We start from the raw sequence: 27,458 nt of genomic DNA, 5'->3' as shown, positions 1-27,458 counted from the left end.
GCCCCTTATCTTTCTCTACATTTTTTCCTTCCAAATATAAGAGAGTGTGTAAAAAAGACGTCTATTTGAGAAATGCCCTGCAATTCACATGCTAGTATGGGCACCCCGGAATTCAGAGATGTGCAAATAACCACTGCTCCTCAAAACCTTATCTTGAGCCCATTTTGGAAATGCAAAGGTTTTCTTGATACCTATTTTTCACTCTTCATATTTCAGCAAATGAATTGCTGGATACCCAGTATAGAATGAAAACCAACTGCAGGGTGCAGCTCATTTATTGGCTCTGGGTACCTAGGGTTCTTGATGAACCTACAAGCCCTTTATATCTCCGCAACCAGAAGAGTCCAGCAGACAAAACGGTATATTGCTTTCCAGCTGCAGCTAAGGGGTTAACTTGCAGTTATTTTGGTGTGCTGCTCTCTTGGTAAGGGATTTGATAAGCATAACGGTGACATCTGTTCCAGTCATAGTGTGTCTACGCGTGATGACCATTGATCTGAAGTGTGAGTCGTTTAACAAGTGTTTTGTACTCTCAGTGCAGCAGCAATGTGAGCTTGCTCCCTAGCCTTCATGACATATACTTTATCCCAAACAGTTGTTTTGATGGCATCCTAATTACATCTTCTGGTATTCTGTTCTAGGAAGAGGCCAAGGTGCTGGAGAACCCGGTGGTAGTGCAAAGTGTTGCCACTGATGGCAGGATGTTGCACTTTGTTGTGTTTCAGTTAAATACAACAGATTTAAATTCTAGTGACGGAGTCAAAAATATAGTGTGGATGGATTCCGATCAGATGTTGTATGACTACGCAAATTATCTCCCAAAGCTCAAGAAAAGAGTGGTGGTGGTAAGTGATTTTCTTTAGTTTTTAAGAAAGCCATATTTTCTTGCGCATTATTTTGACAACATTAAATGAAGTAACTAACCAAAATGTGAAATAAACACCCAGTATACCTGGCAGTGCAAACTTACAAGTAAACTTTTCAAAGCCAGTTTTTTTTTTACCTCTTATGTTAAAAAAACAAATGAAAAAAGTGTAACCAAACCCTGTTAGTTCCAATTGCTTTCACCTTAACACATACCAATAATATTGTTGCAATGTGTCATGGTACCTGATAAGCACACATGCCAGGAAATGCTGCATTATGGTTAATGGGACACTGTGGGTATACTAGACTGCAATACTAGAGAATTAAATATCAGCTATTGTGCATGCGTGGTTAAGGCACAAAACAAGGTAGTCTGCTGAGGAGGACGACGCGACGAGTCAGGTAAGTGTGGCGGGGTTGGGGTTTTAGTTTTAGGGGTGGGGGGGCGGGTATTTTTAGTTTTAGGGGTGGGGGTTGGGTTTTAGTTTTGGGGGTGGGAGGTCGGGGTATTTTTAGTTTTAGGGGCGGGTTGGGGTTTTAGTTTTGGGGGAGGGGTGTCGGGCGGTTTAGGGGTGGGGGGGTTGGGGTATTTTTAGTTTTAGAGGTGGGGTTGGGGTTTTGGTTTTAGGCGCGGGGTGGGGTTTTAGTTTTAGGGGAGGGGTGTCGGGCGGTTTAGGGGTGGGGGGTTGGGGTATTTTTAGTTTTAGAGGTGGGGTTGGGGTTTTGGTTTTAGGGGCGGGGTGGGGAGTCGGGGTATTTGTAGTTTTAGGGGCGGGGGTTTTAGTTTTAGGGGTGGGGTTGGGGGGTCAGGGTATTTTTAGTTTTAGGGGCGGGGATCGGGGGGGTTTTACTTTTGGGAGGTCGGTATTTTTAGTTTTAGGGGCTGGTGTGGGGGGGGGTTGGGGTTTTAGCTTTAGGGGAGGGGGCGTCGGGCAATTAAGGTTTAGGGCGGGGTGGGGACGGGTATTTTTAGTTTTAGGGGTGGGGGTTGGGCGGTTTAGGTTTAGGGAGGGGTATTTTTAGTTTTAGGGACGAGGGTGGGGGTCGGGTATTTTTAGTATTTAGGGGTGGGGGGGTCTGGCTGGTTTAGGGTTTTAGGGGTGGGGTGGGGAATTGAGGTAGTTTAGGTTTTAGGGGTGGGGTTGGGGTGGTTTTAGGTTTGAGGGGTGGGGTTGGGGGTTTTAGGTTTATGGGGTGGGGGCTCGGGTAGTTTTAGGGGCAGGGGTGTTGGGGGTGGTTTTAGGGGTGGGGGTTGGGGTAGTTTAGGTTTTAGGGATGGGGTGGGGGTGGGGGTTGTGGTTGTTTTAGGGGTGGGGTTGGGGTGGTTTTAGGGGTGGGTTGGGGGTCGTGTTATTTTAGGGGGGTTTGGATGGGTTTAGGTTTTAGTGGCAGGGTGGGGGGTTTGGGATAGTTTTAGGGGCGGGGTGGTTTTAGGGGTGGGGTTGGGGTACTTCAGGTTTCAGTGATGGGGTGTGGGTTGGTGGTGTTTTAGGTTTTGGGGGTAGGGTGGGGGTTGCTGTAATTTTAGGGACGAGGTGGGGGTTGGGGTAGTTTTAGGGGCAAGGGTGGGGGGGTTGGTGTGTTTTAGGGGAAGGGGTGGGGGGTCGCGGTAATTTTTAGGGGTGGGGGGACAGGGTGGACGCATGCTAGAACCATGCATGCCTATTACTAATACCTTTACCAGGAATGCTTTTACAACGAAAAATCGTTGTTAAGGCATTAGTGGTAACAATGCGGTCGTTGTTCCGACCTCCTCGTTCAGGCATGCGTTGTTCCGACATACATTCCTTTCTTTGACATCTATAACACCTATATTAACAGTAATATTGAATGATATGTTCTACTGTATCCAAAGCCTACTCTAAACACCCCGATCTAACTGCTGATCATTCATCTTCACAGCTAAAAGCTTCTACTACAAGACAGCCATTAGTGAGGCAACCAACAGAAGCAAACCCCTCTTCAAGTCTGTTATACACTGCACTGATCCTCTCCCGGAATCCACTGTCCCTGTCTTAGTCTGCAAATGCAGTGCCACCAGCCCCTTCTTCACCAAGATTCGAATCCAGCATTTTTACCACTTTATTGGTCAGCTCAATTCCAGCCTTCCCCCTCAAAAGGATCTCCTTCAATCCAGTCTTGCTCATACATCTCTCCAGGATCCTATATTCTTAAAAGTCAACCAGCTATAAACACTGTGCCCTTCCTTCATCCATCATCAGATGACTCCAAGGCAAGGACCTCACACATTTTCTCCACATTGTCAACTCCTTCCTGAGCCTAAGAACATTCTCAGCTGCCCCTAAAATAGACCAGATCCTTCAGATTATTGAATTTATAATCTTATTATCTTATCTTGAATGTACAATCTACCTCAATTAAGTGTTGTTCATGGAAAACAAAGCAAATATGTTAATCTGGATGGCCGGTGATCTTTTGCTTGTGGCCTTTATTCTGATTCATTGATATGATTGTTGATTTCCTGCTGGAGAGGCTCAGGCAATAGGTGGGCACAACAGTTCCCCTTACTCCCCCCACCTTCACGTTCTTGTGGTGGATCTAGTTCCTAGTCCTTTCTCACCAGTCGCAGCCATGTGCCTCTTATTTTGTGGCATGCCCCGAGTCATCTTTTTTGTTTCCTCCGTCCAACATCAAAACCACATGAATTTTCAACTGTAACGATTGATGCGGAAATCTATTTCCAGCTTGACAGTAAATGTGACAGCTTAACTAACGTTACTGTGTCCTTGAATCATGTACTGTTTTAACCCCTTCTGTGCCCAGGACGTAATGCTTACGTCCTGAGACACAGTGCTCGTGTGCCCAGGACGTAACCATTACGTCCTGGGCACAGAGCCCAGAGGGAGCACTAGCGCTCCCTTTGTGGGTTTCCCCCCACCCCCCCCCAAGGCAGGGATGGAAGGGGAAGACCTTCTCCTTCCACCCCGACCCCCCTCTCTTCCCCCCGTGACGTCAGCGTGCGATCGCGCGCTGATTGTCACAGAGGGCCTCCTCCATCGCGCTGGAAGCTCAGCTTCCAGCGCAATCGGTTTGCATTTCTCTTCCGATCACGTGGAGGAGGCAAGAGAGGCTTCAAAGGGAAGGAAAGGAATTTCCTTCCCTTTGAAGTCTCTCTCAGCGCTTCAAAAGCCGGATTGTAAAGAAATCCGGCTTTTGAAACGCCCTCTAGACACCAGGGATTTATTTTTGTAAATGTAATTGGCATGAGGGAGCGACCCCTTGGGCAAGGGTCGCTCCCAGGGGGGCATTTTTTTTAAAGGCCTTTTCTGCCCCCCCTGGGGGCAGAAACCTCTAGGCACCAGGGAGCATTTAAAAAAATATATATATTTTTGAGGTGGGGAGCGACCCCTTAGGCCAGCGTCACTCCCCTAGGGGGCAAATTATATTTAGGCCCATTAGGCCCTTTGGGGGGCAGATTGGCCTATTTTTATGAGGCCAAGGGACAGAAACCACTAGACACCAAGGAGTTTTTTTTTTTTTTTTCTGCGTATTTCACGCAAGGGGAGCGACCCCTTGGGCAAGGGTCGCTCCCGGGGAGGGGGGGGGGGGGGATTTAAAGGCCTTTTCTGCCCCGGGGTGTTTGTTTGTTTTTTTAGAGCTTGGGAGCGACCCATTAGGCAAGGGTCGCTCCCCTGCGGGGAAAATTGTATTTAGACCATTTCTGCCCCCCTCGTGGGCAGATCGGCGGATTTTGGCCACTAGGCACCAGGGATATATTTTTTTTTTGTACCAACGTCACGCAAGGGGAGCGACCCTGTAGGCAAGGGTCACTCCCGAGGGGGGTTGGCGGAGGGGCAAATTTATTTTAGGCCATTTCTGCCCCCCTGGGGGCAGATCGGCCTATTGTTATTAGAAACCTCTAGGCGCTCTCTCTTTTTTTTAGAGATGGGGAGCGACCCATTAGGCAAGGGTCGCTCCCCGGGGGCGGGGGGGGGCACATTTATTTTAGGCCATTTCTGCCCCTTCCTGGGGCCGGCTGAGCTAGAGGCCAAAATCCACAGGTAGGCACTTTGTAAAAAACACCTCTGTTTTCTGTGAAAAAATGTGATGTGTCCACGTTGTGTTTTTGGCCATTTCCTTTCGTGGGCGCTAGGCCTACCCACACAAGTGAGGTACCATTTTTATCGGGAGACTTGTGGGAACGCTGGGTGGAAGGAAATTTGTGGCTCCTCTCAGATTCCAGAACTTTCTGTCACCGAAATGAGAGGAAAAAGGGGTTTTGGGGTCAAATTTTGAGGTTTGCAAAGGATTCTGGGTAACAGAACCTGGTCAGAGCCCCACAAGTCACCCCATCTTGGATTCACCTATGTGTATAGTTTTAAAAAATGTGCTGGTTTGCTAGGTTTCCCTAGGTGCCGGATGAGCTAGAGGCCAAAATCCACAGGTAGGCACTTTGCAAAAAACACCTCTGTTTTCTGTGAAAAAATGTGATGTGTCCACGTTTGTGTTTTGAGCCATTTCCTTTTGTGGGCGCTAGGCCTACCCACACAAGTGAGGTACCATTTTTATCGGGAGACTTGGGGGTACACAGAATAGCAAAACAAATGTTATTGCCCCTTGTCTTTCTCTACATTTTTTCCTTCCAAATGGCAGAGTGTAAAAAAGACGTCTATTTGAGAAATGCCCTGTAATTCACATGCTAGTACGGGCACCCTGGAATTCAGAGATTTGCAAATAACCACTGCTTCTCAACACCTTATCTTGTGGCCATTTTGGAAATACAAAGGTTTTTTTTATACCTATTTTTCACTTTTTATATTTCAGCAAATGAATTGCTGTATACCCGGTATAGAATAAAAACCCATTGCAAGGTGCAGCTCATTTATTGGCTCAGGGTACCTAGAGTTCTTGAGGAACCCACAAGCCCTATATATCCCTGCAACCAGAAGAGTCCAGCTGACGTAACGGTATATTGCTTTCAAAAATCTGACATCGCAGGGAAATGTTACAGAGCAAAACGTGGAGAAAAAAGGCTGTTTTTTTACCTAAATTTCAATTTTTTTTTATTTCAGCTGTTATTTTCTGTAGGAAACACTTGTAGGATCTACACAAATTACCCCTTGCTGAATTCAGAATTTCGTCTACGTTTCAGAAATGTTTAGCTTTCTGGGATCCAGCATTGGTTTCTCACCCATTTTGGTCACTAACTGGAAGGAGGCTGAAAGCACACAAAATAGTAAAAATTGGGTATGTCCCAGTAAAATGTCAAAATTGTATTGAAAAATTGGGTTTCCCAATTCAAGTCTGCCTGTTCCTGAAAGCTGGGAAGATGGTGATCTTGCCACCACAAACCTTTTGTTGGTGCCATTTTCAGGGGAAAAACCACGAGCTGCCTTCTGCAGCCCTTTTTTCCCATTTTTTTGAAAAAAACAAAATGTTCACTGTATTTTGGCTAATTTCTTGGTCTCCTTCAGGGGAACCCACAAAGTCTGGGTACCTTTAGAATCCCTAGGATGTTGGAAAATAAGGACGCAAATTTGGCGTGGGTAGCTTATGTGAACAAAAAGTTATGAGGGCCTAAGCGCGAACTGCCCCAAATAGCCAAAAAAAAGGCTCGGCACAGGAGGGGGAAAAGGCCTGGCAGCAAAGGGGTTAATTAATGGGACTGTCCTGCTTGAATGGAAAAACACTGAACTTGATTGATTGAGAGATAAATAAAGCACTCAGCAACCAGGAAATGAAAGATTAAAAAACTTTCTTAAAGGAGATGTGGGAGTTGCAGAGGTAGGTTGTTCCACCGGTAAGGGCAAAGGTAGCGCAGTGAGCAAACTCCCAGGCGAGACTATTGCACACAGGAGAATGGTAAATAGCAGTTAAAGCTGAGATCAGAGTCTTAGTGAGCAAAATGTTTAGAGAGGGGAGATTTTCACGTTGGGTAAAAGTGCCTGTGATTAAATAGAGCGTTTTGAAAAGTAACCTTTTACTTACTGAGACCCTATCAACCCTAATTTGAGTCTGCTTAACAAGATTACATTTTGTGCAGTTTGCGTGCTACACACACCACCCATTTTTGGATTCATTGAATTCTAGGTAGTGATGAATATGGTAGTCCGAAAAGGAGGATGTTGTAGTAGTCCAGCTGGGAAAGCAAATAGACAGCAAGTCCTAGTCCTGGCAGGTTAAGATTACTGTAACACAGGTTTCGCTAACAAGTAGTTGTGGCCTAAATGCACCTCTTCAGCTATCAGGAATTAGCCAATTTAGGTGCTTCTGCTTGGTTAAATGTATGCCGCATTTTGAGTGTGTATGCGAGACAAAGAGATGTATTGCTTCAGGAATCATAAGTGGATGTTAGGAGAAACATGGTTGCCTTTCCAAAATATATTTAAAGCTGATATTTGAGTAATAAATCATGCGGCAGAGGAGAGACTTCTTTTTAATATTATTTCCCTGGTGCCAATGTCATTACAGAAATGGCTTTCCTGTATTAACTATATAGACGCCTTGCAAATTGACACTTTCTTTTTTTTTTTTTTTTCAACGTTGCTGCTAGTGGCGCTGCCTGATACACTAAGGTGATCTCTTATTAATCTCCCATATGGTGGTCACTAACGTAATATTTTCTGATGTGGTCACTGTTACAACACTATCATTATTGGTAGCTCACAATGATTTTCATTTAACTATATCAAATGTATCATAATTTATGCAGGCCTGCCTAAGAACCTCCTTGCCAGTCTGCAGAATCAGCCAGCCAGAACATGCTGAAAGCTCATAAAGTATTGCCACATCAAAGCTGCTGTAAAAGCACTCCATTGGATTCAAGTAGAAGGCAGGATCAAATTTAGGGTCCTGTGTCCACAAAGCATATTAGGCCAAAGTCCAGAATATGTACAAAAACGGTCACCTTACTACTCACCTACCAGGAACTTGTCTCTGCATCTGGCCAACACTGCTTCAAGAGGATGGAAGGAACCCATCCATGGGTTTTCAAGGACCTAAACAGTGGAATGCCCTTTCATTGGTAAAAGTGTGAACTCTGCATAAGCTCAGTGATCATGACTGAAGAACAACAGACATTATTACTAACTGTTCAACCTGACAGCCTTAGGGTGGTCATCCCCCAACTTTTCGCCTGCCTCCCTCCATGTTTCTGACCCTGTTTTGCTGGTTTTTTAAACTCTGTGTACTTTACCACTGCCGACCAATGCTAAAGTGCATGTGCTCTTTCCCCTAAACATGGTAACATTGGTTCCTACCCAATTGGCATATTTAATTTACATACAAGTCCCTAGTAAAGTGCACTACATGTGCCCAGGGCCTGTAAATTAAATGCTACTAATGGGCCTGCAGCACTGATTGTGCCACTCACATAAGTAGCACTTTATCCATGTCTCAGGCCTGCCATTGCAAGGCTTGTGTGTGCAGTCTCACTGCCAATTAGACTTTAAACTACTTGCCAAGCCTAAACCTCTCCTTTTACTTTATATATGTCACCCCTAAGGTAGGCCCTAGGTAACCCATGGGGCAAGGTGCTATGTAAGTAAAAGGCAGGACCTGTCCTGGTAGTGAAAACCCCACAAATTCGTTTTCCACTACTGTGAGGCCTGTTCCTCCAATAGACTAGCATTAGACCTGCCATCGTGTATTTTTAAGTGGTAGGTTGTGGAGTAGCCTATCATGTTTAGTATGGCCAGAATGGCAATAGAAAATCCTGCCTACTGGTGAAGTTGGATTTAATATTACTAGTTTAGAAATGCCACTTTTAGAAAGTGGGCATTTCTCTCCACTTACTGCCATCTGTGCCTTACAGCCTGTTTCTAATCAAGCTCTGGACTGTTCTGGCCGTTGAGCATTCCACCCAGACAGCCTTAAACACAGGAAACTCAGTCACATCTGACTGACTGACTAAATGGGGTTCCCTGGGCAGGAAGGGTAGTGGGGCTCTCTCTTATATTTCAAAGGCCAGTTGCCAGCCCTCACACAAAGGACTGATAACCCCCCACATGGACCCAGGCAGACAGCACTGGGCTGAAATGGGAACTTGTGCACTCTTTGAAGTCTCCCCCACTTCAAATGTATTTTTGGGTAAATAAACTGGGTCTCTGAGCCCACCAAATCAGACAATTCTGGAGCTACACCTGGACTGTGTCAGAGAGACTGCCTGGCTGCCCAAAGGACTCATATGGACTGCTTTGCTGAGGAGGGCTGACGCCCTGCTTGTTTCCATGCTGCCTGCTGGCCTCTGACTCTGCTGGAAGGACTTTGTCTTTCCGACAAGTGCTCTCCAAGTTCTTGGATTGAGCTTGCCTCCTGTGTCTGATGTATCTGGGCCAACTCCTCCCCCACCCCCTTTTCAGGAAATCCTCGTGCGTCGGGAAATCAATGCAGTGCTTGTAGAAATCGACGCAGCACGTGCAACGCGGTTGGAAAATTGCCGCACCACTGATGCAGCAGCAGACTCACGACTGGAAATCTGATGCAGTGCCTGCCTCACAGCTGAAAAATCACTGCAACGCCTACCGTATCAACACAGCACCTGCTCCTTTCTACCAGCGTGTCCAGGATTTTCCCACACTGTCCCTGGGCATCAAAATATCCCTCCATCGCGGTGAGGAACCAAGGCTGCACTCCAGGAAATCTACGCATCACCTTGCAATGTGAAAAGAAACAACAAATCGTCTGGGCCTCGCCAGCAAATATGATGCAGCGCCTTATTTTTCAACACATCTCCTCCTCTGCAGCTCCTTTGCATGTTTATTTTTTACGCATCCTAGGTACTGTGTGATACAAAGATACAACCACTGATTCTTAAGGATTGAGACTCTTTTAAACCTTTAAAAAGTGGTATCTCAACTTGTGCATATTGGATTTTTGTCGTTTTTAACTTAGTTCATTCAGATAAATAATATCTATATTTCTAAACATGTGTGGTGTATTTTTGTGGTGTTTCACTGTGTTACTGGATGAGTTATTGCACAAACACTTTACGCATTGCCTTCTAAGTTACGCTTGACTGCTCATTGCCGAGTTACCAGAGGATGGGCACAGGATAATTTGGATCGTGTGGTTACTTACTCTGACTAGGATTGCAGTCCTTACTTGGACAAGGGTGTATACCTCTGCCAATTAGAGACCCAATATCTAACACTAATGTACCCAAGCGCACTCTTTACTTCCCCTTCTGACTCTACATGTGCCTTATTTACCACCTTCAGCACTCTGTAATAACAAAATAGCTACCCATAGTTTGCTACAAAACTTTTGAAAAAAAACCTAAATTGATACATACCACCCCATATCATGTCTATTAATTCTCATACAAATATTAGTCAAGAGTGGTAGTGATGCAGCACAATCCCAGACAGATGAAATGTAGCTTGTTCAGTGTGGAAGAATGTAGCTTAATAATTGCCTAAGACTCGCATACACCTAGACGTTAAGTGATGTAGGTTCAGAAGACATCTATCCAAGTGGGAATTTACACAATGAGACATTTTTGTTGGTGGGAATGAAAGGCTGGTAGTGACGTATTCTTCAGTGCAGTTAGACACAGACATGAATGTTAGTGGAATCTTGTTTTGTCAGTGAGGTAACACTTCTGTTTGGAATCAGTCATCAATGCATCAGATTTCATTGACAGTGGATGAAATCTGACAGGGAAACTAAAGGAAGAGGAGATTTCCTTTAATGACACATTTGTCAAAATCGAGGAACATGCACAGAAACAGGAATACAGTAAGGGTAATTTAACACCTGTACAGTAGGAGCAATGAAGCAGCAAGAATTCAAAGTGGAAGCCAAAGCCAATAGGTCTTGCCTATGTAAGAGCTATTGACTTTGGCAATGTGTTTTTGCATTGTCAGTGTGTCTGCCGATCAGCATGGCTAAAAGTTAGGGGTATGGAGTGGGGGGGGGGGGTAGAGTCGTAGACTAGATTTGTTGGAGTAGAGTTTCATAGACTGTATTTATTGCAGTAGTGTCATAGACTGCATTTGTTGGAGTAGAGTGTTGTAGAATGGAGTAGGGATGTAGAGTTGAGTAATGGGGAGTACAGTTCAGTGGCAGAGAGTGTCATAGGGCACAGTGGCATAGAGTGAGGTGGGTTGGAGTTGATCGAGGTAGTGGGGTGGAATAGATTGGAGTAGATTGTGGTAGTGTGGGTTGGAGTGAGTGGAATGGGGTAGATTGGAGTGTGTGGACTGGATGGGGTGAATTGGACTGAAATCAGGTGAGATTAATTGGATTGGGGTGGAGTCAGGTCGATTGGAGTTGAGTGAATTAGACTTGTTTGGGGTGGGTGGTTTGAATTAAAGTGATAGGACTGGGGTGGATTGGAGTAGGGTGGGACTGAATGGGGTGGATTGGATTGGAGTTTGGTGGATTTGAGTGGGGTGGGTGGATTTGAGTGGGATGGGCTGGAATGATTGGATTGGAGTGGGGTGGACTAAACTGGGGTGGGGTTGATTGGGGCAGAGTGGGGTGGATTGCAGGGGAGTGGGTGGATTAGACTGTAGTAGCGTGGGGTGGATTGGATTGGAGTGGACCGAATTAGTTGGATTATATTGGAGTGGGGTGGATTGGAGTTGGGTGGATAGGATTGGATTGGGGTGGATTGCACTGAGGTGGGGTGGATTGGAGCGTGTGAAATGGATTGGAGTGGGGTTAAGTGATGTGAATTGGCTTAGCGTGCTGTGGGTTGGGTGGGGCGGACTGAGTTGGAGTGAGACTAATTAGATCAGGGTGGGGTAGATTAGGGTGGATGGATTGGATTGAGGTGGATTTGGGGTGGGGTGGGTTGGGGTAGGGTGGATTGGAGTGGGGTGATTAGATTTGGCAGAATTGGGGTGGATTGGTTTGGAGTTGGGTGAAATGGATTGTGTGGGATGTATTGGAGTGGGGTGGATTGCGGGAGGTGGTTTGAATTAGGGTGGATTGGAGAAGGGTGAATTGTTTTGGATTGGAGTGGGGTGGATTGGAGTGGGGCAGATTGTTTTGGATTGGAGTGGGGTTGATTGGAATGAGGCAGATTGTTTTGGATTGGAATGAGGTAGATTGTTTTGGATTGGAGTGAGGCAGCTTTTTTTTGGATTGGAGTGGGGCAGATTGTTTTGGATGGAGTGGGGAAGATAGTTTTAGATTGGAGTGGGGTGAATAGGAATGGAGTGGATGGATTGGGGTGAGTTGGATTGGACTTGAATGGGCAGATTGTTTTAGATTGGAGTGGGAGGGATTGAAGTGGGGCCGATTTCTTTGGATTGGAGTAAGGCAGACTGGAGTAGGGCAGACTGTTTTGGATTGGAGTGGAGAAGATTCGAGTGGGATGGATTGGAGCGGGCTGTTTGTTTTGGATTGGAGTGGGGCAGACTGTGTTACATTTGACTGAGACAGGTAGGACTGGGGCAGATTGTTTTGGATTGGAGTGGGGAAGATGGTTTTGGATTGGAGTGGGGCAGACTGTTACATTTGACTGGGGCAGGTAGGAATGGGGCAGATTGTTTTGGATTGGAGTGGGACAGATTATTTTGGACTGGAGTGGGACAGATTATTTTGGACTGGAGTGGGACAGATTATTTTGGACTGGAGTGGGACAGATTATTTTGGACTGGAGTGGGACAGATTGTTTTGGATTGGAGTTGGGCAGATTGTTTTGGATCGGAGTGGGGCAGATTGTTTTGGATCGGAGTGGGGCAGATTGTTTTGGATCGGAGTGGGGCAGATTGTTTTGGATCGGAGTGGGGCAGATTGTTTTGGATCGGAGTGGGGCAGATTGTTTTGGATCGGAGTGGGGCAGATTGTTTTGGATCGGAGTGGGGCAGATTGTTTTGGATCGGAGTGGGGCAGATTGTTTTGGATCGGAGTGGGGCAGATTGTTTTGGATCGGAGTGGGGCAGATTGTTTTGGATCGGAGTGGGGCAGATTGTTTTGGATCGGAGTGGGGCAGATTGTTTTGGATCGGAGTGGGGCAGATTGTTTTGGATCGGAGTGGGGCAGATTGTTTTGGATTGGAGTGGGGCGGATTGGAGTGGGGCAGATTGTTTTGTTTTGGATTGGAGTGGGGCGGATTGGAGTGGGGCAGACTGTTTTGGAGTGGAGTGAACCAGATTGTTTTGGAGTGGGGTGGGTTGGTAGGATTGGAGTGGATTGGATTGGGGTGAGTAGCTTGGATTGGAGTGGGGTGGATTGGGGTGAGTGCCTTGGATTGGAGTGGGGTGGATTGGATCAGTCTGGGGCGGATTGGATTGAGTGGGGTGGATTGGATTAGTCTGGGGTGGATTGATGTGGGGTGGGGTGCATGGACATTGATTGCAGTGGGGGGGATTGGGGTGTACTGCATGATTATGTGTTAAAACATAGTTTCAGAAATTACGCATAATAAAGAAACCATATTGCTTTGCAATATTTAGAACAAGATAATGGTAATCTTTTGAGAACACCGCCCACAAGCAAAAACAAAACAAAACATGAATGCAAAGTGAGAAAAAAAAACCTTGGTAAATTAAAATAAAGTTAACTATAGAATAAAAACCTTTGCAATTTGTTTGTCCTGATGGGCATGTTTTTGGCAGTCATGTGCCTTCTATTTGAAGGGAACTAGAAGTTAAAAAGAACAAAATAGTACCTCAGTCACGTCTGGAACAGCAGACGAGCACTGATGAAGTTGAATCAATCAGTGCTTGGTCCCTACTCCACACAGAGGAACAGAAATGATGCTTGGCCTGTAGTGACGAATGACCAGGCTGTAAAGAAGAGTGTCAAGCAAGCCAACAAATGTTAAGTGGCAGGAGTGCTCCAAGCCCTTTACTGTACACAACAGAGTCTCACAAGCGAGATGCATGCGCTAGCGCATGCACTCGCAGGCTTGACCCTAAAAACCTAATAACAGCAGTCCTCTGACTTTTAGTTATTCTGCCTTGTTTGATGACACTTTTTTAAATTCACTGATCAAGTCCTTTTTGACAAGGCTTTCAAATTAGTGTCTGAATGCCCAGTTGTTAAACTGATGACGGCAATCAAATTATTTTTAGTGGGGTTAACTCAAGGCTACAGGGCAGTGGTACCACCCAGTTTACACTAATAGAGGCTCAAATAAAAGAGTAAGCATGAAAGTGGCTTACAAAATAATAGAAATAAAAGTCTCGCTTGTGCTTTTGTGGTATGTCATGAAATCCAGAGAAGCACTACATATCAGGAGTAAACCTCAACTTGAGTTAAATATCCACTGCACACATTAAAATATGCACATAAAAAAGAAAAATAAGAGTTACCCAGGTCAAATGGCCTAAACATAACTTTGCCATATAAAAGATAAGGGTTGATGTGTTAAAACACTTAGGCCCTCATTACAACCTTGGCGGTCTTTTCCAAAGACCGCCGAGGCTGCGGGCGCCAGAATACCACCAGTGCTGGCTGTATTTCTGGCTCCCGATTACAACTTTTCTGCTGGGCCAGCGGACGGTAACAGTGTAATAGAGCCGGCGGCAATGCTGATGTGCAGCGGGCAGTGAAATGCATGACGGGGCTACACCTGGGGGCCCCTCCACTGCCCATGCCAAGTGTAGGGGCCCCCAGGGACACCCCAAGTCCCCCTTACTGCCAGCCTTTCCATGGCGGTGTTTACCGCCGTGGCCAGGCTGGCGGTCGGGATTATGACCTCCAGGCAGAAGCCTGGCAGTATAGTGGAGGGGCCGGCGGTATGGCCTTGGCTAATGTGCCACGGTCATAATAGCTTGCGGAACACCGCCAGCCTGTTGGCGGTGTTACCGCCGGCTTGCCGCCAGGGTCATAATGATACCCTTAGTGATTATGTGAAGCCCTTGTCTTGAATCCTGTTTGTGTAGCACACCTGTATGCAACTTGTCCGTAAATTAGAGCATTTCTCGTCTTACAGTATTATTTTGGAAAGGGAGTGATCATATGCACTAAACAGCGGACCCGAGGGGGCGTGGCCAAGATGGTGGCGCGCTAGGACGTGCCTGTCCGAGCTCCGCCGCACTGGCCCGGAACACCGACGACTGGCCTGGCAAGGGGACGTCCTGAGGCCCCCCCCCCCCCGAAGCGCCGGGCGTTGCTGTGGGCTGGTGCCCGCCAGACGGGGGCTGACTGGCGCGAGACGCTGCTCCTGGGGAGCGAGGAGCGGCCGTCCCTGAAACATGTTCGGGCTGCGAAGTGGCCTGGGCGGCAGCCTGGGCCACAAGGCGGGCCTCTCTCTGGGGGCTGCCTGGGCCCTGTATCGGAGGGGCCGGAGCCCCAGAAGGTTCGTGCTGGGCCCCGCGAGCGGCAGGACCACAGAGGGGGCCTAGACCCCAGGATTAGTAGGCGCCCTGGGCGCGGAAGGTGCCCCGTTTGTAGGATCTGGTCGGGGGATGGAGGGGAGCCCCCCTCCACCCACCCCAGAGGGTCTCTCCAGGACTGCGGAGGGGCCTGGAGGCGCGGACAAGGATAGGGGAGGCCTTCGTTCTGCCCCGAGGTCACCATACTCACCAGCAAGGACTACAAGTAAGTGCGGGCCCCTGCGTGAGGCGGCAGAGGCTATATAAGGCGAAGATTAGTTGGAGGAGGCTACAAAGTGCGAAGGCCAGGCGCAATCTGTGACACGGTGACACCTGGTGATTTAGTCCCAGTCGGAGCTTTCGGAAAAACTCGGGGGGGTGACCCGGCGAGCCGAGTCCGTGCCCGCGAGCCATGGCGGCGTCCAAATCCAAGCGGGAACGCTCAGTGAGAGAAATGTTGACAGGGGCCCGTCTGGCATCGGGTGGTATGGCTGAGGATCCACTGGCGACGAGACCCCTGGAGGGTCGGACGGAGATCGAGTCAGATGAGGGCTCTCCAGTCATGAAGGGCTTTTTGTCCTCCCTGTTTGATTCGCTTCGGAGCGACATCCAGGAGCTTCGTAGGGACATATCCCAGGAGGTGAAGGAGCTGCGAGGAGAGGTTACCTCCCTGGGAGATCGAGTGACGCAGCTTGTAGATGGCGAGATCCCGCGAGGTGAAGAGGTGGCGGGCCTGCAGCAAGAGGTCGTTCGCCTCCGAGAGCAGCAGGACCTCCTCCAGATAGTGGTCGAGGATTTGGAAAATCGTTCAAGGAGACAAAATATCTGCATCAGAGGAGCTCCGGTGGGGGCGGAAAAGGAGGACATTGGCGATTATGTGGGCCCGGATGCTGGGGCCGGATGACTCTCAGGAGATAGTCCTGGACAGAGTTCATCGTGTGGGCCGTGCTGGTGGCCCTGGAGACCGACCCCCGGATATCCTAGCTTGTCTCCACAATTTTGTGCTTAAAGAAAAGATCCTACAGCGGGCTCGCAATCTTTAGCAGGTACTTTTTTAGAGGTCATGAGCTCCAATTATTCCACGACCTCTCTGTGCGGACTTTGCAGAGGCGGAGAGAATTTAGACCTATCACGGAGCACTTGCGGGCGCACAATGTGTCTTACTCCTGGGGCCACCCATTCCACCTGGTTTTCCGTTGGGAGGAACAGCTCCGGCAGGTGCGATCTGTGTCAGAAGCAATTCGGATCTTGGGCTTGGAGGAGAACTGCCAGGATGCGAGCGAGAAGGCGACCTTGCCTGTTGGGGGGCCCCCCACGTTGGCGGCGGAAGGAGAAAAGAAGGAAACTGCAGCTCCCTATGGCCTCGGAGCTGAGGTCGAAGCGGGAATCCATTCTGAGCAGCGTGGCCGCCGGAACTTCGGCCTGGAGGAGGGGGGGTAGGAGAGACCCGAACTGCGGATGGCCTTGATGCTAACGGCTTGCCGGCCGCTGAAGAGGGTCGGGGCGGCGGGGGCGTTGGACATGGTTTACCAAACATGGATGGATCTAAGGCCCTGTGGACATTTTTCCTCGTGAAGATGGATGTGCGAGGACTTCTTGGTTGTGAGCACCTGTTGTGCGCATTGTTTGAATGTTGCTGTGTTTCCCTGCGATCCTGGCTTCTGTCTGGAGATATTCTCAGGCCTGGGTGTTTGAGGTGGTTCATCATCTGGCCTGGGGGGTGCTCTTCCTGTGAGGTCCCTTCCTTCTTGAATACTGCTTTCATTGTAGGGTATGATTATTAAATGTACAAGCTTGAATGTCCGTGGGCTTAATATTCCTACGAAGAGGCTAGCCATCCTGTGCGCCTTAGAGAGGTCGGGGAGTCATATATGCCTGCTGCAGGAGACACATCTTGTCCCAAAAGATATTTATCGCATGCGCTCTAAGTGGTTCCCTAGGCAGTTCTGGTCTTCGGCATCATCGAAACATGCAGGGGTTGCGATACTGTTGGCGCGCTCATTCCCTGGGGAAGTGGTGACAAAACTGCATGAGGTGCAAGGTAGGCTTCTAGCCATGAGATTGAGACTGTTTTTTTTTTCCTTCACTATTGCTTCTCTATATGCGCCTAATTCCCAGCAGGAAGTCTTCCTAAAACAGGCTTTGACCCCGCTGCTATAATCTCCGGACGGTGCCATCCTGGTGGGGGGTGATTTTAACCTGGTGATGGATAGTGATTTGGATTGCTCAGGTCACCGGTATGGGCAGACGGGGTCAATGACAGTGGCGGGTCGTCAATGGCTGAGTGAGTGTGGCCTCGAGGATGTGTGGAGGAGGGCGCACCCCACGTTAAGGGAATATTCCTTTTACTCAGCAGCGACCATGACATACTCTAGGCTTGACCTTTTCTTGGCCTCGCAGGAGTTTCTTCCCCGGGTTAGGGAGTCAGTGATTGAGCCACAAGCCCTGTCGGATCACGCTCCGGTTACTGTTGAGGTTGTCATGAGTATGGAGCGCGTGGGCGTATCGGGTGGCGATTCAGGGACTCAATGCTTCAGAAAAATGCAACAGTAGAGGCGATTCGTAGTGCAATAATAGACTACCTTTGCCTTAATGATGATGGGACCACTTGCTTGGCGACGCTGTGGGAGGCACTGAAGGCTGTTTTGAGGGGTGAGGTGATGTCGCTGTCCGCTAGGGATAATAAAGCAAGGAGACTGCTTAGAGAGGATTTAGAACAGAGAGTGAGAGTATTGGAGCGTTCACATAAGCATACCGGTGCACCGAGAGTCTGGCGAGAGCTTGAGAAAGTAAGGAAGCAGTTGAGGAGGTTGGATTGGGACAGGGCAGAGTATGCGGTAGTGCGCCTTAAGCATAAGTATTATATAGGAAGCAGTAGATGTGGGAGGCTACTGGCACATCGGTTGCGAGCGCAGCGCGGCGTCAATGATAAAAATGGTTTGCTCTCCATCGGGAGCGGAAGCGCGCACGAGGGACCAAATTGTGGAGGCGTTCGCGGAATTCTATCGGGGACTATATGGGGCTGAGGATCCCGGTAATGCATCTCCGGAGGCTTTCCTAGAGGGTATAGCAACTACTTCTTTGACCGAGAGAGAGGCGACTTCATTAGATCAACCAGTGTAGTGATAACACCAAGCGACTGCTTCATCTGTTGGATAAAACTGATCGCTCACGCAGGGAGGCGCTCTTTCTCTCTATTGATTCCGAAAAGGCGTTCAACAGGGTTCACTGGCCATACCTGTTCAGGGTGCTTGAGCGATTTGGACTGGGCCCGGGTTTCATGGCATGGATCCGTTGTTTCTATCAGGCGCCTCGGGCGGCGGTTCGGGTCAACGGGACGCTCTCGTTGCCGTTCTCAATTCAAAGAGGGACCCGGCAGGGGTGCCCGCTGTCGCCTCTCTTGTTTGCGCTCTATATGGAGCCCATGGCGCAGCGGCTTCGGGATAACCCTCAGATCATGGGAGTGAAGTTTGGGGGAGATGAGCACATCATTTCATTGTACGCGGATGATGTGATTCTTACCCTGGCGGAACCCGCGACCTCACTGCCTGCACTAATGGATATATTAGATGAATTTGGACGGGTCACGGGATTCCGGGTGAATATGTTAAAGTCGCAGGCCATGAGCAGGTTTATTAGTGCTGAGCATGAAAGAGATCTGAAGGCCCGATTCCACTTTATATGGTCTTCCTCAAAACTACCGTACTTGGGGATTGATTTAGGGCCCACTGTTGCTCGTACGGCGACGTTGAATTACACGAAACTGACTCGGGAGGTGCAGCGTGACCTAGAGACCTGGGGGAGACTTAAACTGTCTTGGCTGGGTAGGGTGGCGGCGGTGAAGATGACCATCCTACCACGAGTTCTGTATGTGTTCCAGGCACTTCCGGTGGCGCCCCCGCCACGGACGATAGCAACCCTCCAAACAGCGGTTTTAAAATTTATTTGGGAGGGAAAGGCGATGCAGTTACCACATCGGGTGTTGTATCGCCCTAAGCAGGAGGGAGGATTGGCGGTCCCCTGCCTTCTATGATACTTTCAGGCAGCACAATTGCATTTTTTATTAGAATGGAGTCGCCCGTCTTCCGAGAAACATTGGTGTTTCATGGACCAGGCGGTGGTGGGTTCCCATATATGGAAGGAGCCCTGGCTCCGGCGCCGTTATAGAGCGCAGGGGTTGTATGCGTCCCCTGTCACGGAAGTATTGATGAGGGTGTGGGATGTGGTAGCTAGCAGATTGGGCTTGACGACATTGCCGTCCCCAATGACTCCCTTAGGTGCGAACCCTGATTTTGGCCCGGGCCTGCAACGGGAGGCATTACGCCGTTGGTATGAAGGGGGCTGCAAAAGGGTAGGATACCTTTTCGACGAGCAGGGGGTGATCTCCTTTGATCAGATGAGGGAGGCATATGGCTTAACGGAGGCAGACAGGATGATGCATTACTAAATACGACATTGGGCCATGTTGCCAGCCAATAGAGCATTAATAGATAGGCCGCTAACACCGTTTGAAAAATGGATCTTAGTGAAAAAGGATGATAAGCGGGTGATTTCTGAGCTTTACGGTCTCCTAAGGGGGGAAGCCCGTTTGCCTAAGACTAAGGGTCAGCTGAGGTGGGAGAGGGAACTGGAGAGGGAGCCCTCTGATGAGGAATGGTAGGGCATCTTTTACAGGACTCACCACATGGCTTACAATGCGGCAGGCACAGAGACCACCTATAAGGTGGCCTCCTATTGGTACTACACCCCAGCAAGGATTCATGCTTGGGATTCCAATAAGTCTAGCCTTTGTTGGAGGGAGTGCGGGGTCGGAGGGTCGCTAGTGCATTTACTATGGCATTGCCCTAAGCTTCATCGGTACTGGGAGAATATTTATAGACACTATTGACGCGGCGTTTGATACTCCGATCCCCAGATTTCCAGCGTATACTTTGCTGGCCTGCCTAACCCGCTTACTTTCCCCCTGAGATCACTGAAGAGACGGCAGATGGCCTTGGCCTTGAATGTGGCACTGCAGCTGCTGTTGGCCGTGTGGGGGACTGACAAGATCCCGACAGTAACATCATGGCTCCATAAGCTGTGGTTCATCCTCGCTATGGAAAAGCTCACTTTGGCTTCACAGCAGCGCAGTGGCGACTTTAAGGAACTCTGGCAACCATTCTTACAAATACTATCCACGGAGTTCACAGAATTGACATGTCCGGCCTACTTGAGGGTGCTGGAGTTGAATTGAGCGAAAGGGAGTGAGTGAGCAGTATAGATTTATACGGAGGACCAAGATCACATTGGAACAAGGCTTGGGATTGAGTGATGGCTGTATGACTTGCCAGAAGCAGGGAAACAAAGGTAAAGTTTTGTTCATGTTTATTGTCACTATACATGGAGCATGCCTCATACCATGGCAACTACTATTTTGATGCACTGCGTATGTGATGTTTATAATTGAAAATAAGAATAAACAGATTTGATCCATAAACAGGGGACCCATCAATCCTATGTGAGGAAGGAGCTGTTATGTTTTCTAAAGCGTTGGAAATGTTGCTTGTGGAACACAGTTTATTCTCTCTTGTAGTTTTATCCTTAGTAGTTTTGAAATGGAAATCCTACCAAATGGCCCCTGCATCTGTAATTCACTCTTCACATCTTTTCATTTTTCTAATGGAACCATAATCTTTTATCTCCTCCTTCTCACTGCACACAATTTACTGAATTAATTATCAACATTTTAATATAAGAATGCTTTTCTTCTACCTCCGGACTGAAATAATTGCAATACTATACTGGAAAGCTGCAGCTTAGGAGCAGAACTTTAACTGAATTTGGTTTTCTCTTTAGGTGCCATCTGGTGTATTTGGTTACCAACCCGACACGTTCAAGAAATTTCTGGCAATCTATTTACATGGCACAGTGTAACTTTCGTTGCCATTGGGTGGAAAACACAAATCATCACGGACATCGCTCTTCCTACTCCAGAATTCACTTTGTTCACTGGACATGAATCATGAGTATTTATTTTTTTGACAGATGGATAAATCCGACATGTTATGTGGCAGATGGTGTGGAGGAAATATTTGTGATAATAAATTTTTTTATATATAATCTGTGTCTATTGGGTGAGGGACGTTTCTGTGTTTGTCTGGTTCTCTTTTAATCATTTATTTCAACCTGGACCGTTTCTCTTCCACCCCTCCAACATCTTCTCTCTTCCCACCACTCAGTCACAGCATGTAACATGGTTAAATTGAAAGGTTACCAACTAAAAGTGTACCTTTATGTTTGGTATGGAATGAGATATTTGGTTTTAGTTGTTCACATTGGAAATGAAAACCCTGAGTACAGATAATAAAGTAGTCAAAAGCAACTGAAATGCATCCAGAAAGAAATCAAGACTTCAATCTTTGACCATCGCATGCCTTCTGGTAATATCTTCAGAATAGAAGTGGCAATAAATGCAATCAATTATAACATGTACGTAACTGACTAAGAATGCATTTGTTAAAAGGGGCCTTAATTTGCGCATCGACTTTTACCAAATTCATTATTATTTTGCAAACCAACTAATGTGCTAGGAAGTAGGTTCTTGAAATACCAAATTGTAGTGGATCGCAATTCGACATACCTCATGAACATTAATGGGGGAAGTCACAATTTGTGACTCACTATGATTCACCATCATAAGAACGATCGTCACCTGCTAGAGTCAGCAGACCACCGTGTCTGTGATTGCTTTTAAATAAACAAATCATTTTTAATGTTGCTTGTTTCCTTGATAGAAAATGGGCTGCGTTTAAAAAAGAAAATAAAAAAAAAATTGGCAAAGTTTTTCCCTAAGGGGAAGGGATGCCTTTGTGACCCCTTTCAGATTGCGAATTAGTTACCACTACCTTTGAGTAGTTGGTAAAATGCTAATGTTTTGCGCCCACATAACCATATGCATACCATAAGGAATCAGTACTTGGCAGGGACACGCCCCTTCTAAATACCAATTCGATATGAGCTCCTCAACCCATTTAATGACAGTAAACCTTTTCTGAATCGTTAAATGGTCTTAATGTATTTCAAACGGAGTTTTACCATTTTCAAACCCTTTGATTTACCAAATGGGAGGGTTTCAGAACACTAAACACCTGTGTTCATCTTGCTCTAGTTCCAAATGCGCAGTAGATAACTTATAGATTCCTTGCAGACCTAGTGAAGATCTGTTCTCTGTTTTTTCCTGGGCGAGCTATAGTGAAATGGAGTAGAGAAAGCTTGCAGTTAGATCCACATGATGATGGTTTTTATTTGCCTTTCCTGGATTCAAAATGTAAGCCCCATTTCTCCATGGGAGATTGACTGCTGGAAGGGGACATAGTGGAGAGCCAAAGTTTGTGGTGTCAGAGGAGGAGTTTTGGGATTCTGGTAGAACGGTTACCTTCTATGTAGGAAGATTGTAAGAAACCCTTGACGAGGACAGGAGTAAATCAGTAAGCAATTCATTCATAATCTGACCAATAAGCCTTCCTGAATGCAGCTTTAATTCTCTTGTGAGGCAAATCTTGTCAGCTGTAAAGGATACTCCCAATAAGATGCTTGTAGAAAGTTTATACACCAGTTGTTTCAGATGAATTTGCTCATTTCTAAAGTTATGGCTAGACAAATAAAATATTTACAAATGTTGACCTATGAACAATGCATCTGTACTACTGAAAATAGACACAGAATGCTACTACGAATTGCAATTTACAGACCCTCTGCCAAAGACTTCTGCATCTACCTTGCCAGTCGCTTCATTGTAGATGTTTCTGCCACATGTGCGGAGATCTCCTCACTCATAGATTCATTTTTTGCAGTAAATGTGGGTTTACCAGGGGACAGTGCCTGGAAGATGGATATTAATGCTACTAAATGCATGGGGTTTAGGCACTGAGTGACTCCTCCCTTTCGGCTCCATTGCAAATGGGCATCAACTCCATCTTAGATTGTTTTCTTTCCACCATCGGGTTCGAACGTGTTCCTCTTCGCTCCGTAATTCGAATCGGGAAAGTTTAAAAAATCATCGAAATCCGTTGGTATTGTTGCGTTCGGGACCGGTTTTCTATAGATACATCGGCACCGACGAGACAACCGCTTCGGCGGCCCTTCGGGGCTTCCACACTCAACCGAGGCCTGGTCGGCCCGATCACACCCGTCGTCGAAGACTCATGGACCGGATCCCCTTCCGTTTCTGTCCGACATGCCACGCCAAGTAACCTTATACAGACCAGCATCGGGTCTGTAATCTGTTTTTCTCGCCAGAACACAGAGAGGATACCTGTGAGGCCTGCAAGGCTTTTCGGTCGAAGAAGACCTTGAGAGATCGATGAGCAAGGCGCTTGTAGATGGCATCGAAGTCGACACAACACCTCGACGTTGAGGAGAAAGAGATGGCTATCTCGATCCAGGGTTCAGAATCGGACGACTCCGACGGAGACGGACCACCGACGGCAGGACAAAAAGTGAGTATGCTTGCCCCAACCTAGCCCCAAAGTCAGTTGAAAAAACAGAAGGCCTCGGGGATGCCACTGCCGATAGGCCATGGCTCGACCCACAAGAAAAGTGGTGACCAAATAACATCTTCGGCACCGAAAAAGGCCAAGATCGTGCCGAAGTCTTACGACTCGGGTCGAGGAACCGGCATCGAAAAGAGTCGACATCGATTGGTCGAATGGAATAAGCCTCTCGGAGCCGAGACCAACCGTAACCATGGGTGTTTCAGTACCGAAAAAAACGGCTTCGGAGCGGAAAAAGACTTCTTATACAGAAGAACATGGGCTCTCCCAACAAATTTAAGAGAGGCACAGGTTTGAGCAGGAGCTGGATCTGGAGGAGCTTGACCAACCTCAACCAAGGTTACAAATCCAGAAGGACACTGGAAAAATTCAAACCATCCCTCCGCTCAAGTTTAAAAGAAAATTGGCTTTTCACGCAGAGACTGAAACTGAGCAGCCAAGAGAAAAAGTGGTTAGAGAAAGGTCATCAATCCCACATTTCTCACCAGAGATGTCACCACCTCACTCGCCACAAGGGACAAGGTCACCAGCTGGCACACCAACTGCACAGTCACCCACACATACTGTGCAGACGCAGGACGATACAGACCCCTGGGACCTACACGACCCACCAGTTTCAGACAACAGTCCTGAGTGTTATCCTTCAAAGCCATCTCCTCCAGAGAGGATAGCACATCCTACACGCAAGTACTGGCTAGGGCAGCGACATTCCATAATGTCACTATGCACTCAGAACCAGTGGAGGATGACTTTCTTTTCAATACACTGGCGTCCACGCATGCGTCATATCAAAGCCTGCCAATGTTACCAGGCATGCTTAAGCATGCACAACAGGTCTTCCAAGAACCGGTCAAGGGAAGGGCCATTACACCGCGGGTGGAGAAAAAATATAAACCTCCCCCATCAGACCCAGTGTTTATTACACAGCAACTCCCTCCAGACTCTGTTGTAGTGGGAGCCGCAAGAAAGCGGGCAAATTCACAATCATCAGGGGATGCGCCACCCCCTGATAAAGAAAGCCGTAAATTCGATGCGGCAGGGAAAAGAGTGGCATCGCAAGCAGCCAACCAATGGCGTATCGCCAATTCACAGGCCCTCCTCGCCCGTTAAGAAAGAGCACATTGGGACGAAATGCAGGATATTATTCAGCATTTGCCAAAAGAACATCAAAAACAGGCTCAACAGGTGGTGGAGGAGTGACAGGCCATCTCCAACAACCAAATCCGTTCTGCACTGGACTCTGCCGATTCAGCAGCACGAACTGTCAACACAGCAGTTACCATCAGCAGGCATGCCTATGCAGTTCTGGTTTCAAACCAGAAATACAGCAAGCGGTATTAAACATGCCGTTCAACCAGCAGCAACTATTTGGGCCGGAGGTGGACACTGCGATAGAAAAAATGAAGAAGGACACAGACACGGCCGAAGCCATGGGCGCGCTCTACTCTTCCCAGTATAGGGGAACATTTAGGAAGCCACAGTTTAGGGGAGGGTTTAGACAGCAACCCTCAGAGCCATCCACCTCCCAAACAAAACCCACCTACCAGTCTCAATACCAGAGAGGGGGGTTTTGTGGTTCATACAGGGGACAATACACAAGAGCAAGGGGAACATTTCAGCCTGCCAAGCAGACCCCCAGTAACAAGCAGTGACTTCAATGTCACACTTCCCCAACACACATCACCAGTCGGGGGAAGATTAACAAAATACCACAAATATTGGTCAGACATAACCACGGACACATGGGTTCTATCAATTATCCAACATGGTTACTGCATAGAGTTCACACATTTCCCTCCAGATGTTCCCCCAAGGACGCACAAACTGTCAGCACAACACCTAGACCTACTACAAATAGAGGTGCAAGCACTATTAACAAAACAAGCCATAGAACTAGTACCACACCATCAAAAACGAACAGGGATTTATTCCCTATATTTCCTTATTCCCAAAAAAAGACAAAACACTAAGACCAATTCTAGATCTCAGGACGTTAAACCTCTTCATCAAATCAGATCATTTTCACATGGTCACACTACAAGACGTAGTTCCCTTGCTAAAACAGGAAGAATACATGGCAACACTGGATTTAAAGGATGCGTATTTCCACATACCCATCCATCCATCTCACAGGAAATAACTCCGATTTGTCATACAAGGGCAAACATTACCAATTCAAAGTATTGCCCTTCGGGATAACAACAGCACCCAGAGTATTTACAAAATGCCTCGCTGTAGTAGCAGCTCATAAGGAGACATCACATGAACGTATTCCCATATCTAGACGATTGGCTAATAAAAGCCAACACTCAACACCGGTGTCAAAGTCACACGCAATATGTAATAGATACTCTACACAAACTAGGGTTTTCTATAAATTACCAAAAATCTCACTTGCAACCATCCCAAATACAACAATATTTGGGAGCCACACTCAACACGCAAAAAGCAATTGCCACTCCAAGCCCACAAAGAGTTCAATCATTTCAAAATATAGTGTCAAGCATACAACCAAACCAACAGTACACAGTCAGGTTTGTAATGAAACTACTAGGCATGATGTCCTCATGCATCGCTATTGTCCCAAACGCACGGTTACACATGTGGCCCTTACAACAGTGCCTAGCAAAACAATGGACGCAGGCACAGGGTCAACTTCAAGACCTAGTGTTGATAGACCGCCAAACACACTTTTCGCTTGAATGGTGGAACCCCGTAAATTTAAACAAAGGGCGGCCATTTCAAGACCCAGTGCCTCACGCCATTATTACAACAGACACTTCCATGATTGGGTGGGGAGCACACCTCAACAATCACAATATACAAGGTCAGTGGGACAATCAACAAAAACAACTTCACATAAATCACTTAGAACTACTAGCGGGATCCCTAGCACTAAAACCTTTCCAACCCCTTCTAGTCCACAAACACATTCTTGTCAAAACAGACAATATGACAACAATGTACTATCTAAACAAACAGGGGGGGGACACACTCGTCACTACTATGCCTCCTAGTACAAACAATTTGGCATTGGGCAATTCACAACAACATTCGCCTGATAGCGCACTATATACCAGGCATTCACAATCAGTTAGCCGACAATCTCAGTCGAGATCACCAGCAAACTCACGAGTGGGAAATACATCCCCAGGTTCTACAAGATTACTTCTACCACTGGGGGACACCAGACATAGATCTGTTTGCAACAAAACAAAACGCAAAATGCCAAAACTTCGCATCCAGGTACCCACACCCTCAGTCCAAGGGCAATGCTCTATGGATCAGTTGGTCAGGGATATTTGCTTACGCTTTTCCCCCTCTCCCACTCATTCCTTTCATAGTCAACAAAGTCAAACTAATACTCGTAGCACCAACTTGGGCTCGCCAACCGTGGTACACCACACTGTTGGACTTCTCAGTAGTACCTCACATCAAACTCCCAAACAGACCAGATCTGTTAACACAACACAAACAACAGATCAGACACCCCAATCCAGCATCGCTCAACCTTTCAAATGAGTGTATGGAAGTTATTAAACAGGCAAGAAAACCGTCAACAAGGTATTGTTATGCTAATAAATGGAAAAGGTTTGTTTTCTACTGCCAAGCAAACCAAATCACACCGTTAGAGGCCTCCATACAAAACATTGTGAGCTACTTACTACACCTACAAAAAGCAACTCTCGCTTTTTCTTCCATCAAAATTAATCTCACTGCAATCCCTGCTTACCTGCAGATTAAACATACAAAGTCACTTTTTAGAATCCCAGTTATTAAAGCCTTTATGGAAGGACTAAAAAGGATCATACCTCCAAGAGCCCCA

At 47.2% G+C, this 27,458-nt stretch overlaps 1 protein-coding gene across 1 annotated transcript in view; it reads left to right on the top strand.

The window, feature by feature from the left end:
* MRPL37 (mitochondrial ribosomal protein L37) overlaps nucleotides 1–21,462 on the top strand; it is a 62,943-nt gene extending 41,481 nt beyond the window's left edge. Inside the window, exons 6-7 of the mRNA XM_069232630.1 lie at nucleotides 642–845; nucleotides 20,937–21,462. Coding sequence (XP_069088731.1) covers nucleotides 642–845; nucleotides 20,937–21,014 — 282 coding nt within the window. The 3' untranslated portion in view covers nucleotides 21,015–21,462. The remainder of the gene's footprint in view (nucleotides 1–641; nucleotides 846–20,936) is intronic.
* Nucleotides 21,463–27,458: the final 5,996 nt, after the last annotated feature.

The sequence above is a fragment of the Pleurodeles waltl genome, chromosome 4_2, assembly GCF_031143425.1.
Source record: "Pleurodeles waltl isolate 20211129_DDA chromosome 4_2, aPleWal1.hap1.20221129, whole genome shotgun sequence".
NCBI lineage: Eukaryota > Metazoa > Chordata > Amphibia > Caudata > Salamandridae > Pleurodeles > Pleurodeles waltl.
Note: the sequence above shows the minus strand (reverse complement) of the source record. Positions and strands in the feature narration are given on the sequence as shown.